The 16,270-nt window shown below is 37.2% G+C and overlaps 1 protein-coding gene across 1 annotated transcript; it reads right to left on the minus strand.

Annotated features, from left to right (window-relative positions):
• Positions 1-12,627: 12,627 nt before the first annotated feature.
• On the minus strand, positions 12,628-16,187 carry LOC107563011 (uncharacterized). The gene is made up of 4 exons (XM_016247782.1): positions 16,172-16,187; positions 14,546-14,841; positions 14,084-14,239; positions 12,628-12,939 (listed from the first exon to the last, which is right to left on the minus strand). The coding sequence occupies exons 1-4, from the start codon at positions 16,185-16,187 to the stop codon at positions 12,628-12,630; spliced, it is 780 nt and encodes a 259-aa protein (XP_016103268.1).
• Positions 16,188-16,270: the final 83 nt, after the last annotated feature.

The following is a 16,270-nucleotide window of genomic DNA, read 5'->3' on the forward strand; positions in this document are numbered from 1 at the left end:
GTATTGTCCGGTTTTGCCCTACATTGATTTCTTGCCTTTTTAGTAACTTGATGATATGAAGCAGACGCGACTGTGCAAAGACAAAATCTGGTAAGTCTTTTATAAGTCCAGAATTTAGATTTAGAGGAATAATCTGACCAAAATTTTAAATTAAATATCTCTAATGTCGTGCCAGCTTATGATTTTTCTGTTCTGTCATGCTCAAAAAAGGACAAAATATCATAAAATAATGGTAAAAGTAATCAATATTACTTATTCTTTACTGTGTGTTGATTATTTGTGTGGGGTTTGTTGCCCCCTTTTTGAGCCTGACAGTCCATCACAGTCAGAATCACTATTTCCTTTTATTTTGCATGCTTCCTTTCATTATATCTTTAGAAAGTCAGATGGGTGTGTAACAGCTTGTAAATAATGGTTGGATATTTGAGTGAGCTTCTGTTTTCATGTACACTTTCATTTACATTTTCATCCTTTTCGCTTTTGTAGTTAAAATGAAGAGAAAAAATCCAAAGGACATAATGTCCTTCTTTAGTAAGAAAAATAAAGATCATGATCAGTCAAGACTGGAGAGAGAAGATGCTTGTGAAAAAGAGACAGAAATACATGAAAGTTTAGAGAAAGAAGAAAGTCCAGAAGAACAGAGAGCCCATCAGCAAGGTGATTTAGTTGCGGAGAGAGTCAGGAGGCCTGGAGACAGAGAGCAGGCAGACAGCAACCTGGAGAGTGAGAGCACTGAACATCTAGAGCAAAAAGAGAAAAGAGGTGAGGCAGAGTGTGAGCAAGAGAAGCCCTGTGCATCTACAAGCACTTCATCTGAACCGTCAGGTGTGTTATGGACCTTAACATTGCCAGTCACTATAGGCCAGTTATCTATAGACATGTTAGGCTGATTGAGATGAGAATACTCAGCTTTAGCTCTTTTTGTTTTTCCATAAACATTTTTTGTTAAATAATTTGAGCTTGACAAATACAGTGGTGTGAAAAAGTGTTGGCCCCCTTCCTGATTTCTAATTTTTTTGCATGTTTGTCACACTTTAATGTTTCAGATCATCAAACAAATGTAAATATTAGTCAAAGATAACACAAGTGAACACAACATGCAGTTTTTAAATGAAGCTTTTTATTATTAAGGGAAAAACAAAATCCAAAACTACATGGCCCTGTGTGAAAAAGTGTTTGCCCCCTAAACCTAATAACTGGTTGGGCCACCCTTAGCAGCAACAACTGCAGTCAAGCGTTTGCGATAACTTGCAATGAGCGCTGTGGAGGAATTTTGGTCCCCTCATCTAGAATTGTTGTAATTCAGCCACATTGGAGGGTTTTCGAGCATGAACCGCCTTTTTAAGGTCATGCCACAGCATCTCAATAGGGTTCAGGTCAGGATTTTGACTAGGCCACTCCAAAGTCTTCATTTTGTTTTTCTTCAGCCATTCAGAGGTGGACTTGCTGGTGTGTTTTGGATCATTGTCCTGCTGCAGAACCCAAGTTCGCTTCAGCTTGAGGTCACGAACAGATGGCCGGACATTCTCCTTCAGGATTTTTTGGTAAACAGCAGAATTCATGGTTCCATTTAATCACAGCAAGTCTTCCAGGTCCTGAAGCAGCAAAACAGCCCCAGACATCACACTACCACCACCATATTTTACTGTTGGTATGATGTTCTTTTTCTGAAATGCAGTGTTACTTTTACGCCAGACGTAATGGGACACACACCTTCCAAAAAGTTAAACTTTTGTCTTTGGAGGGTTTTCGAGCATGAATTCCTTTTTAAGGTCATGCCACAGCATTTCAATAGGATTCAGGTCAGGACTTTGACTAGGCCACACCAAAGTCTTTATTTAGTTTTTCTTCAGCCATTCAGAGGTGGACTTGCTGGTGTGTTTTGGATCATTGTCCTGCTGCAGAACCCAAGTTCGCTTCAGCTTGAGGTCACGAACAGATGGCTGGACATTCTCCTTCAGGATTTTTTGGTAAACAGCAGAATTCATGGTTCCATTTATCACAGCAAGTCTTCCAGGTCCTGAAGCAGCAAAACAGCCCCAGACCATCACACTACCACCACCATATTTTACTGTTGGTATGACGTTCTTTTTCTGAAATGCAGTGTTACTTTTACGCCAGACGTAATGGGACACACACCTTCCAAAAAGTTCAACTTTTGTCTCGTCAGTCCACAGAGTATTTTCCCAAAAGTCTTGGGGATCATCAAGATGTTTTCTGGCAAAACTGAGACGAGCCTTTATGTTCTTTTTGCTCAGCAGCGGTTTTCGTCTTGGAACTCTGCCATGCAGACCATTTTTGCCCAGTCTCTTTCTTATGGTGGAGTCATGAACACTGACCTTAACTGAGGCAAGTGAGGCCTGCAGTTCTTTGGATGTTGTTGTGGGGTCTTTTGTGACCTCTTGGATGAGTCGTTGCTGTGATCTTGGGGTAATTTTGGTCAGCCGGCCACTCCTGGGAAGGTTCTCCACTGTGCCATGTTTTTGCCATTTGTGAATAATGGCTCTCACTGTGATTCGCTGGAGTCCCAAAGCTTTAGAAATGGCTTTATACCCTTTTCCAGACTGATAGATCTCAATTACTTTCTTTCTCATTTGTTTCTGAATTTCTTTGGATCTCGGCATGATGTCTAGCTTTTGAGGATCTTTTGGTCTACTTCACTTTGTCAGACAGGTCCTATTTAAGAGATTTCTTGATTGCAAACAGGTGTGGCAGTAATCAGGCCTGGGTGTGGCTAAAGAAATTGAACTCAGGTGTGATAAACCACAATTTTAACAGGGGGGCAAACACTTCTTCACACAGGGCCATGTAGTTTTGGTTTTTGTTTTCCCTTAATAATAAAAACATTAATTTAAAAACTGCATGTTGTGTTTACTTGTGTTATCTTTGACTAATATTTAAATTTGTTTGATGATCTGAAACATTAAAGTGTGATAAACATGCAAAAAAATAAGAAATCAGGAAGGGGGCCAACACTTTTTTACACCACTGTAGCTATGGAATGCTAAATAATTATTAACTATATAACTATAACTATGTCTCTTTCCTCTTACACAGATATCTCAAAGAGTATAGATTATCCACCTGTGCAGCCACTCTTAACTACATATCCAAAGACACTAATGGGGGACAGGAAGAGGAGCTTCAAAGCAGAATGGTACAATATTCATCCCTGGCTTGAGTACTCGAGAATATTAGACACAGCATATTGTTATGCCTGTCGACATTATTAAACACAGCATATTGTTATGCCTGTCGACATTTTAGCCCTCCCAATAGCCCAGAGTCAGCTTTTGAGAGTGGTTTCAAAAACTGGAAGAAGGCAACCTACAAGGAAGGAGGATTTAGAATTCATGCAAGATCAGAGCGCCACAAGCAAGCCATGGTTGCATGGAAAGACTATGAGACAGCAGTGAAAAACAACAGAACTTTGCTAAATGTCTTAAACAAAGAACACGACAAGCAGATTAAAGACAACAGGGAATATATGAAAACAATCGCTGAAGTACTACTACTAACAGCCACACAGAACATTGCACAAAGGGGACACGATGAGTCGGCAGAATCAGACAACAGGGGTAACTTCATAGCAATCTTGGAAACAATTGCCAAACACGACAAAACTTTGAAAAAAAGGTTGCATTCTATCCCTAATGCCAAATACACCAGCAAAGCAATTCAGAATTAGGTTCTTAGTTGTTTGGCTGATATGGTTAGAACAAAAATAATAGAAGTCTTCAGTATTATGGCTGATGAAACACAAGACATTAAAAAAGAAGCAGATATCCTTGGTACTCAGGTACTATTATAGTGGAGCCATCCATGAGAGTTTTCTCCATTTTGAATCGGCTGATCAGGTAAACGCAGCTGGGCTTACTAAAAAGATTATCCACATGTTAGAAAGCCATGGTCTAGAATACAGAGACAATTTAGTAGGCCAATCCTATGATGGCACGCGCTGTTATGAGCGGAAAGCATGCAGGTGTACAGGCACGAATTAAAGATGTGGCAAAGCATGCCTTTTACATTCACTGTAGCACATACTGCCTAAATTTGGTACTAGTCGACACAGTCAAAGCAATCCTTGAGGCAGATTTTTCTCACTGTAGAAAAGGCTTTATGCGTTCATGTCGGGGTCACATGTGCACAAAAAATGGCTTGCTGTACAAAGAGAAATGTTTGAAGGTGCTCCTAGAGAACCTCAGAGACTAAGTGATACTCGGTGAGCATGTCGTTATATTTCACTGCGTCATACTTTGGATAGATTGCCTGCCATTAAGAGAGTTCTGCAGGAGGTAGTTAAGGAACACAATGGTGACAGGTCAGTTGAAGCACAAGGTCTGCTTGCAGAGTTAGACTTGAAATTCATTGTACATCTTCTTACGCTATGTAAAATATTTGGAGAAGCAAGACTCCTTTCAGATATGTTGCAGTCATCATCACTTGATCTTTCAAAGGCTGTAGATTCAGTTCAAGCCTTGACTCAGACCTTGCTTGAGTACAGAAATGAGTCATTTTTTGATGGTCTTTGGACTGAAATAATATATATAGCTGGAAAGTGTAACATTTCAGAACAACTAAATGAAAAAAGGCAGACACAGCTAAGTTTACAATTTAGTGGACATTGTGTTCTCTCTACAACTGGTGGGAGAAGGGCAGATGCAAGTAAAGGTGGTTTCTGTTCTTCCTTTTTTTACCCAGTGATAGACCAAATGCTTTCTGAGCTCAGCAGACGGTTCTCTAACCAGAAGTGTAATATTATGAATGGCATTCAAGCCCTAAATCCCAAATGTGATGCCTTTCTCAAAGAAGATGTCCTCTATTCTTTGGGTAGAATGTATAGCTCAAATATTGAGGATTTGGGGCATGAAATACATCAGTTCAGAAGGATTCTAGACAGAAAAATAAAACAAGGTATGCAGAGGCTCTCAAGTATAGTGGAGCTGGCATCATTTATGGAACCTTATAGTGAGGTCTTTTTTGAGCTCTTTAAACTTTGCAAAATCAGTGTTGCAATTCCAATCAGTACATCATCTTGTGAAAGGAGCTTCTCCACTCTAAAACTAGTCAAGACACATCTGAGATCTACTATGGCAGATGAGCGAGTGAGCAACTTGGGTGTTTTAAGTATTGAATCCAAGCGGGCAAATGAATTGAATCTTGATGAATTTGTTGATTTGTTTGCAAGGGACCACAAAAACTGGCGAATACAGCTTCTATGAATACATGATGTTACAGATGATCATAAACACATTTTCAGATGACTGATGTTGATTTGTGGATATGTTTGATTTGTGTTATATGTACAGTACTGTGCAAAAAAGTAAGTTATTTCTATCTTTTGCTGTAGTGTGTCAGTGGAAATATCAGTTTACATTTCTAAACATTAATTTTGCTATTAATTGTCCAGAGTTTAGTCTGTGTCAGTTTTTTCATGTCATTCCAGACAGACTGGATGATGATCAGATCAGATCTCTGTGTGGAGCACTGGCTGTTGTCAGACAAATATCTCACTGGATTATTACAATTAATGGCAAAATGAATGTTTGGACATGTAAACTGATATTTCCTACTGATACACTACAGCAAAAGATAGAAATAACTGGCTTTAAACCTTTTTTTGTAGGTAAAATACTAGTGGGCTAAGACGTTTGCAGTACTGTATATGTGTCATAATTTACAGATGCAGAAAAGTGCCTAGATGGGATTTGTATGTACATATGTGTCATATAGATACTAAAAATGTGTTATCCTTATTGATCATTATCACACTACAATATACACATATTTGACTAAATAAATTAAACATGATGAAACATTAATTTGAGTTGAAATTGTTATTTTTCATAACAATCCCCCCCCCCCTTGAGTTGAAATCCCTCTAGAACCGCCACTGTTCAAGTGACCCAATTCCGATATTTTTTCCCTCCCATGTGGCACAGATCGGATATCGCCCACGACCGTGTAAGCAGGAAAAAATCACATGGATTCCGATATAGGCCCACTCAGATCGGTTTCAGGCCTCATTCATATGTGGAAATAAATCTGATATGAATCGGATATGTGCATTTGCGTCTGCCATGTAAGCGGATAGACCGGATATTCCCCTGTCTGTGATGGATGTCAAATGTTTTTGAAACATCTCGCTGTATAGATATATCTATTACAAATGAAACATCTCTAGTTGACTAGCAGAGTATTCATTTCGTTCGTTTGTGTTAAATAAGAGGTGATCTGGCGCTGAAATGTGTTGCTTTTAAAATCATGCTGAGTGCTCGTTGCCGCTGTTATCAGTGACTCATGCACAGACGAGTGCTTCAATCTATTGCTAACTTTTGTGGAGACTCTATTCATTCGGGTGAAATCTCATCTGCTTTTCAATACAAAGTATGCTTTATTAATAGTGTGTGCAGAGTTTGGTCTTTTAATATCACTGTCTAATGCATTGAGCCACGTCAAGTTAAGCCTGTGTACTGTAGTGTAAATGCAGATATCGGATACAAAGAAGGTGTAATAAGCAGGTCTTCAAAAAATCGGATATAGGCTAGTCAAAAAAATCAGATTTGGGCATCCAGATCTGTGTAAATGCAGCCAGAGTGACTCATTCGCGAACGTGACATCACTAGATCTTATTCCAAACAGCTGATGGAAAAACATACAATGATTGCTGAAATATTATCAGAGAAAATGGTTCTCAGGTTAGTATACAGTAATGTTCATTATACCTGATGGCTGCAGAAGATTTTCAATATTAAGTAACACTGCATGCTTTTATGTTGCTTTTTATAGCTTTTTTTTGGGGGGGGGGGGGGGGCTTTGCTTTGAAAAAAAAAAAAGTTTCTGAAAGTAATTTTCAGATGCAACGGGGGAAAAAACGGGATAAACACAAACATGAAACTAGTAAATAAAATAATCTGATATATAGCCTATGTACAATTTAATAACATATAGCCTAGTTTGATATATGAATTGGGTGTTACTCAAAGATTGCATGCAGTCGGAGATTCCCGTGTTTACAGCTCCATAAAATAACCTACTGGAAGCTCTGTAGTTTTGCTGTATAGGCCTATAGATAAAAATATTAAAATTACAAACACGCAACATTTGGAGTTACTTCCATTTCTGAAAAAAATAATGGGGGGGGACTTGTACACTGTTTCCATTCTATGAAAAAGATCCGATTGGACATTCTTCAGAAGTCCTCTTTTGATCCACAGTCACAAGGTCATGTCATTTTTAAACAGAATGTTTGTTTAGAGATGAACTAGACAAACCAGAAGTGCTCAGGTTGAGAAGAGAAATACAGGTGCATCTCAATAAATTAGAATGTCGTGGAAAAGTTTATTTCAGTAATTCAACTCAAATTGTGAAACTTGTGTATTAAATAAATTCAATGCACACAGACGAAGCATTTCATGTATGTAAAAGTCCCCAAATTAATTTAACTGTAATTTCCTTTAATGATTGTGGCAAATGTTAAATGCCAGCAACAGTACGTGTCTTGCCACCAGCACAGCTACACCTATTTCCCATGCCAAATAAGTTGCAATTAAACTTTTTTTTTAAGGTGCTTTAAACCAGTTTACGCTGGCTCAGGCCAGACAATATCATGTCAAACTTTACACAAAATACTTTTTAAATGAGCATGTAACAAAACATTGTATTTATGTATGTATTTTCTTCTTTCAAAGGCATCGCACTGCTCTCTTTACCTGCTTGTCTCTTGCAGGAACCCCAGAACATTCCCTGTAGGTTATTTTTAATTTTATTTTTATAAACTAAAGGGAACGTTATTTTTAGATTTATTTTCATAACCTAGAGAGAACATTCCCAGAACGTTCCCTGCAGGTTATCTTTAGTTGTCATAACCATGTAAACTAATTAAAACTTAGCAGATGTTTCTGATTATTCTAATGCTGAAATGTGTATTTCATTATTTTATTTGTTTATTTTTAATCATAAACAAACTATTTTTGCAGAATTTCATGTCTGAAATAAGCTTTTAATAAAGTGTAGACATCAAACTAGTCAAATCGCATTATAATGATAATATAATTCCAACTTTATAGCTGAAATTAAGCCAAGGTTAAGTGTAGTCTGAAAAGCATATCATAAGCACTGGGCTTGTTTGCTTCTGATCTGCACACGCTTTTCTCCTGTCTTCCACATAAAGTCGTGCACACTCATGATTTAAAAATTAACGGTTATTTCGTTTTTACTAAGTGACTAGCATTCGTTTATTGATGTCTTTATTGAATAAATACTTATAATTAATATATAGGAGAGTAAATTCTATTGTGATTTCAGAGAGATTTGACATGTCTAATTGAAGAAAACGGAGAGGTTGGTTTTTTTTACTGACCAAAAGAGAGAAGAACATCATCTTTAATTCAGTGGTAAGAAATGTGTAATGTTATCCTACTTAAAGTCAAATAAATGTTATTCATGTTTAATGTCTGGAAAAATAAAATTCACATTTTTTAAAACCCAATATTTTGTTGAAGTCATTGTTATTTGGTGCTCAAGAGGCATAAAATCTTGGTTATTAGCAGTGTTGGGGAAAGTTACTTATAAAAGTAATGCATTACAATATTGCGTTACTCCATAAAAAAGTAACTAATTACGTTACTTAGTTACTTTTTATGGAAAGTAATGCGTTACGTTACTTTTGCGCTACTTTTTAAATCTGGACAGGGCTTGCTTGTTTTTAAAATAAAAAAGTTCTATTTTTGGCAAATATAAAAGCCTTTTCGCAGCAAAAGTGAAATGAATAAGCCTCAGGCTGAGAACAGAATGTTTGTTTAGTGATGAACTAGACAAACCAGAAGTGCTCAGGTTGATGTAATTTATGTAAAAGTCCCCAAAGCAATTCAACTATAAATTCCTTTAATGATTGTGGCAAATGTTAAATGCCAGCAACAGTACGCGTCACCAGCACAGCTACGCCTATTTCACATGCCAAATTAGTTGCAATGAAACTTTTTTTCTAAGGTGCTTTAAACCAGTTTATTCAGGTTCAGCCCAGACAGTATCATGTCAAACTTTACACAAAAGACTTTTTAAATGAACATGTAACAAACATTGTATTTATGTATGTATTTTCTTCTTTCAAAGGCATCGCACTGCTCTCTTTACCTGCTTGTCTCTTGCAGGATCCGGTACAGCCATAGCCGAGGGAACGTATTTTGAGCAGGGGGGCTGAGAAATAAAGCCGGGGGTTTGGTCACGTGATCAGAATCAGCAAGAGATTTATTGCCAGATTTTAGTGTCATAAGCTTCCAGTTCACAGAGACAACAACAACACACAGAAAATAAAAATAAGACGAGAATAAAAAATACACACATGTAAATATAAATAGACAAAAAAATGGAAAAATAATCAAATAAATGAATAAATTGTATGTACGAGACACCATGCGAGACACTATGATCCAAAAGTGCACGTTTTGTTAATAAAAGTTTCATTTCTTCATTTAATATAAGCGTGTTTGTCTTTGTTGCTGTGTTTTCATAAGAAATAAAAAAATAAAACAATGAATCACAAACTATCACTGATGATAATTTTCTGCTCGATTACTACATCAAACATATGATTAATTTTTTTGCATAAATTTATTATGTAGATCAAACAAGACTAGTCTTTGTAAAAACTACTTAATTTTTCTGTCTGTTGAAAGAATGTTTACACAAAGTAAATCTATTTTAGTATTTATTTAGTCTTTTTTGTGTGTGTGTGATCTACAGAACTTTGAGTTCTAAATGTGTATTTTTGATTGAATTCAACTTAATTTAATTTCCATGTTCCAAATTTCAAGGGGGATCTACTTTGTTTTTCCAAATTTGTCAGTTTATTTTTAAGTTACATGTACTCAAATTTTCTAATTAGCAACTGAGTATTTCTACTGAAAGTTATTTATTTACTATTTAACCACTGGTACTTGTCAACGGAATATTAGTAGTATGTACTCATCAAATATGGAAATCTAGTTATTACATTGCATAAAGCTGACATTTTGGCCATTTGATAGTAAAACCGACAGGGTCAATATAAAATAAATAAATATACACACACACACACACACACCTCACCGATTAAGACATTGTGTACAGTAGAAAATTGCGCTTCATGGTGATGCTAGAGGAAAGCTTATTAAAGGGGTGGTTGATTGCGATTTCACTTTTTTAATGTTAGTTAGTGTGTAATGTTGCTGTTTGATCATAAACTATATCTGCAAAGTTATGAAGCTGAAAGTTCAATGCTTCCGGAGATATCTTTTTTTTAATTCTGGCAGTTTAATGCCTACAAAAATGACTGGTAAGGGACTACAACGAGTTACTTCCCAGGTCCGTTACGTCAAGAACCCAGAATTTTACATAAACCCCGCCTCCGGGAACACACAGCAAAGCTGCTTTAGAGAAGAGGAAGAGAAAACTAGAGGTGCATGTAAAAATCTGTTCATATATGAATCGCGATTCTGTCTTCTAACAATTCTAATGGATTCACAAGTTTCAAAATCAATGTTCTAAAGCAGCGTTCTCATCCTGTGCCTGGCCTCGTTCTGCTCAGCACACGCTCTGCATCTCTCTCTGTCTCTCTCTCTCTCATTCAGATCATCAGCTCAGTGAATACTTATTTTCACATACTATAGCTATGAGACGCGTTATACATGGACGCGCGTGCGGTTGCCGAACTGTATTAAAGCTTTAATCAGGATAAAACCGTATATTAAAAGCTAACAGAAGCAGTAGCATTTACAAATCACAGCGTATCTAAAAGTATGAGACAACAACAAACAAAAATCTTAGGCCTACCATTAAAAGCTGTGCTTGCACAGGTTCTACTCGATCCTCTTCAGTAATATCCTCTGCTTCTCAATCGGGCTCAAATTGATAAGCAATATAGACAACGTCATTGTTTACAATACATGCGGAGCACATGCCGCTATGTTGAGGGGCGGGACGTTTAGACACGTGCTAGAGGCGGTTTAGCCAATCACAACACACTGGGCCAGCTAACCAAACAGAGCCCATTGTGTATTTCTGAGGGAGGGGCTTCATAAAAGCAGGAAATGATCAGCGCGTTCAGAGGAGAAGGGACAGAGCGGTGTGCAATAAAGGTAAATTATGTGAAAAATAATGCGTTTTTTAACAAACGAAGCATTAACACATGTTAGACTGCACCCCATAAACACAATCAAGCCTAGAAAAAAAACAGTCAACCACCCCTTTAAGTCAAAGTTGACAGGCTTTATTCTCTCAATTTCAAGAACATGCTCACAAAATTTTACCTTAATCCACTCAATACATCTCAATATATGCATGCTGTGGCAAAGGGTTGCCCATAATATTAAATGGACATCTGTCAGTCTCAACATACCAACCGGATGTTTAACTTCTATTTCAAAACATTTTAAATGACTGAACACTTTCGGTAAGGACTTTTTTCCAATAATAAAAATTTACATTGTACTGAATATTTTCTATACAATTGTGTTTTTTGTTCCTTAACAGTAACAGTAACATGCTCTCGAGACTTTAAAACAACAAGCTCACAAACACGATCCACTTGTGAAAATGGAGCAGATCTTCTAAGAAACCTACATTTCAGTTTCTTTGGGTTTCTACTGATATAAATTCACAGAGCAAAATATTTTTCCATGAGTCACGTTTCTCACTTTTTAAGTCATCTTTCCTTCCAATGCACATTAAACATTAACAGACTCACAAACATAGTCCCTATATGAAACAGTAATTGTGTAACTTGAGAAAGTGCATTGAAAGAACCTCAGAAAGTGCACTGTAAATCTTTAACAGAGGGACCCAACTCAAATGTGTATGGCTTTTAGTAGGGTTGTGACGGTGAGGAAATTTTCCCACCGGTTAATTGACGTGTGACAACACCGGGGGGCCGGGCATTCCCTCTATTTTCCTTGCATTTCTTCGCATTGAAATATCTTGTAAAAGCGGTGTGCGCATTTTACTTTCACTTTCAAATAGCAGCATTTCGGAGTAAAGCAATTGTTCGTTTGAATTTTCCCTCTTTTCCTCGCTTTCAAATAGCTTAAAAGCGCCGTGCGCATTTTACTTTCACTTTCGAATTAGCGGCAGTTCGGCGTCAGTTGCTTGAATGCAACAACAAAATACAACGTCAAACTCACTTTAGCCTGTATATAAAACATAGAACTTTTATTAACAAAACAAATAAAAATACACCATGCTATCGGGCAGGCTATGCCTAATATAAAATAACAAATAACTTACATAAAGTTTAATAGGTATACAAAACTGGAAATAAGTAAACATGTATAATATATAACCAAATAAATAAGAAACGTAGAACGTTTATTAGCAAAACGAATGTCAAATAAAATCAATAAATGACACAAAGTTTAAATAAAGTAAAAATCAGCAAACAATGTGGAACCAATTAAATAAGAAACAAATGTTTTAAAAAACGTCCAAAATCACCTTAGATAAACGGCAAAAGTCAACAGGCTTTTCAATATATGAAAATGTAGTAGTTCAACTCGAGAAAGTGCATTAGGAGAACCTGAGGAATTGAACTTTTAAACTTTAACAGAGGGACCTAACTCAAACCCTCTACCTTCAACAATGTCTGTATGGCTTTTAGGCCAGTAAGCTGACTTTGGAGGACATTTTTTTGTTAATGTCCTCCAGCTCCAGGAAGATCTTCTGGAAAACCTTGAACGTGTATTTCAGTTTCTTTGGATAGCTTACTTCCAAAGCATAAATAAGGCCCATTAGGTAGGTGCAAGCATGGGCTACACTGGGAATACCAAAAAGGACCTCTGTTCCCTCGATGGCTATTCCTGCTTGCTTCTTGTGACCTCCTTCCCTGGCTTTGCTGACCACAAAGATGTTGAGCACAAATGAAGAGAGGTCCTCTTGGATGACTGCAGCATCATCGTCATCACAAATCTGTGAAACATACCAGAGAGAATTAAACCTCATTTTTGTTTGCTAATGTAAAGAATGCATATACACTCTTAAAAATAAAGGTGCTTCAAAAGGTTCTTCAAGTGATGCCATAGAAGAACCATTTTTGGTTCCACAAAAAACCATTCAGTCAAAGGTTCTTTAAAGAACCATCTCTTTCTTACCTTTTTATAATCTGAAGAACCTTCTTTTGCCACAAAGAACCTTTTGTGAAACAGAAAGGTTCTTCAGATGTTAAAGGTTCTTTATGGAACCATTTAGACAAAAGGGTTCTTCTATGGCATCGTGAAGCACCTTTATTTTTAAGAGTGTAGGTCTTTACTCTCCATCTAAACAGAAATCTGGGTGGGATTACGTGGTTGCTGTGGTAAATTTGAATTTGAATATATTTATGTATACTTTGTGCCCAAAAGTCACTCAAAGAGTGTGCTGTGTGTTGTCGGGATCTGGGTGGGATTACATGGTTGCTGTGGTAGTTTTGAGCGGTGTTGTGATTTAAGCCATGAAATGTGTGTGCGCATCAGAAATTTATAAACAATAACTATCTAGTGTGAATTGAAAAATATTTCTGTGGAGAGAGCCGTGTATACATAAATCAAAAAATAAATGTGAGAATCCTTCAGTATGCATTCATAACAAGTGAGAGGGCAGAAATATATTTTCTTTACCTGGTAGTCCTTTATTAGGGGAAGTCGTGGCCTAATGGTTAGAGAGTCGGACTCGTAACCCAAAGGTTGTCGGTTCGAGTCTAGTACCGGCAGGGATTGTAGGTGGGGGGAGTGAATGTACAGCGCTCTCTCCCTCCTTCAATACCATGACTGAGGTGCCCTTGAGCAAGGCACCAAACCCCCAACTGCTCCCCAGGCGCCACAGCAAAAAAATGGCTGCCCACTGCTCCGGGTGTGTGTTCACGGTGTGTGTGTGTTCACTGCTGTGTGTGTGCACTTGGGATAAATGCAGAGCACTAATTCCGAGTATGGGTCACCATACTTGGCCACATGTCACTTCACTTATTAACTCCTCTGTCTTTTCACCAAGCTAGATAATGAGGCCTCTGATTATCTTCAGTACAGATATCAGAATGTTACAACATTAAACTAACTGCTATAATATTAAAAGTACATGCCTCATTTATGATGTCAAGGGTCTCATCAAGTTTCTTCCCTACAGCTCCTCCCTTCATCCTGTATAGACTCAACAATTTAGGTGTGTATTTGTCCAACTTCCCTAGGAATGTGGACTGTAGTGGCTTCATTGTGATCCTTCGGAATTCCTCCTCGATCTGCCAAAGAGACAGAGAGAGATGGACAAATATCATTAGATACTGAGAGAAAAGAATTAGAGACACAGAGAAAGAGAAACCGATTCAAATAGATAAAGTAACCCTAGAAATACACAAAGAACAACATTTAGGTGGTCCGACGTCTGGCAAGAGATGCTACACCAGATGAAAGTTCATTCAAGTGCTTGGTTTGAGTTTAATTAAGTTAACAGCTTGGTTTCAGCAAATGCCATACTACTGCCACCTTGTCAGGCAAAGCACTGCATTCCAAAAGTAATCAGAAAAGTATTCAAATGTTCTACATACCTGGGAAAACTCAAACAGGGCAGGCCATCGAGCATTTAAGTCGATCACAGGTAGTTTCTGGATTACATCTTTACGACGCAATGAGAAGGTTTTTGACATCATTTCATTAATGACTCTGTTGTTGTCTCTCTTCTTGTACTCATAGAGAAGCTCTACTCTCTCCTTTTCAAGGGATGCATCAGTTTTGCCTTGAGGGTGAGGCGGGAGGTAGTTAACCTCAGATTTCTTTGCTTTTTTCCATTTTTTTGCTGGAGTTTTATCTGCAGCTAACTTCCTAACACTGTTAGAAACTGGTACTGTTTTGCATTTGTTTCAGATCCCGTGAAATTGAATAGCCATGTGAGTGTAAATTATGACAGTAAATTGAGGATTTAGGGACAATTGAAAACATGTCAATATATAATGTATATAGATACCTAATCTTGTATAGGTATGTGACGCTTCAGGTTGACAAATCACTTTTGCTCAACAGTGTATGCTGCAAGTGGATAGGAGTCTGTCAATTCCAGTTATTCAAGGACTGTCACTTGTCTGGTGGATTCCAATTCAAAAGCCCTAAGGTGCTCACTGTGCCATGAGTGTAGACACTTGACAACAAATACAGGGCAGCTGTGCACAAGAAGGATTAGATTCAGTTCAACAAAATTTGAAAGCCCTCCAGTGGATCCATATGGCAAAATCATTCCCACTGAGTAAGTGGTGCCATGGCAGGTCACTGTATTGGCAACCTGAATGCATGTTTCTCCAGGAAACTTTTTTTGCACTGCTTCTTGTATGTTTTCATTGAAGACACACACAGGCACTGTGGACATATTTGAGACACTGAGGGCAGGTTTGAGTACATCTGTACCGTGCAGATGGTAAGCAGGGTTCCCACTCTTTCATGAATACCAGATTCAAGGACTTTCAAGGACTTTTTAAAGCACCATTTATTTTATATCAAGCACCTATCAAATTCACACCCCAGCATATGTAGCGTCATGAAACACCTCTTACAGTAGGCCTACATAACATTTCACTTACACTTAACATTTACATTAAAAATTTCAGAGTAATGAGGTTTTGAATGTGTAGGTTTCATAAATTTAGACCATTTTGAGCAGTCGTGTTCAAAGGAATTTTGAATTTCTGAAATATTGATAAAAATATATATTCTTACATCAAACTGGTTTTTGCTGTAATTCTTGTAGAAGATTTAAATTTGAAAGAATTTCTACATTTTTAAATGAATAAAAAGTGGTTAAACAGGGCTCTACGCTTACTTTTCTGTTTAGGAGCACCATCTAATCAATAATCAAAAATTCTTATCAAATATTAGCCTTCTCATTACGAGATATTTGACTCCTTAAAGTGATTTACAGGGAATTTTGTTTTTACCTTTGTAATGGCATTTTTCTAACGTAAGTTAGAAAACTAAAAGTGTCATCTTTTTGTCAAATTCAAAAAATTATATTTATCATCTTTTTTTAAATTTCTAATTAAAACAACAGAATAAAAACAAGTAGAATAAGAATAAGTTACCAATCAAATGAAATCAGTATTAAACAAATTTGTACTAAAGAGGTGGCACAGAAGAACACAAAAGTGGATTGTAAGTGTATTTTCAGGTGGTTTAATGAGGCTCACCGGATGCCGTGCGCATGCCCAAAGACAGTTGGACATAGTGGTGTATTAGAGGTAAAAAATGATATAAATACTGTTCGGTTTCTCACACAAACCGATCGT

The sequence above is a fragment of the Sinocyclocheilus grahami genome, unplaced genomic scaffold, assembly GCF_001515645.1.
Source record: "Sinocyclocheilus grahami isolate Dianchi unplaced genomic scaffold, SAMN03320097.WGS_v1.1 scaffold854.1, whole genome shotgun sequence".
Lineage (NCBI taxonomy): Eukaryota > Metazoa > Chordata > Actinopteri > Cypriniformes > Cyprinidae > Sinocyclocheilus > Sinocyclocheilus grahami.

Coding starts and splice junctions, on each gene's coding strand:
- LOC107563011 (XM_016247782.1), bottom strand. Junction 14,240..14,545: donor CCCTGTTTGAGTTTTCCCAG/GTATGTAGAACA, acceptor TCTCTTTGGCAG/ATCGAGGAGGAATTCCGAAG. Junction 12,940..14,083: donor CCCTTGACATCATAAATGAG/GCATGTACTTTT, acceptor TATGTTTCACAG/ATTTGTGATGACGATGATGC.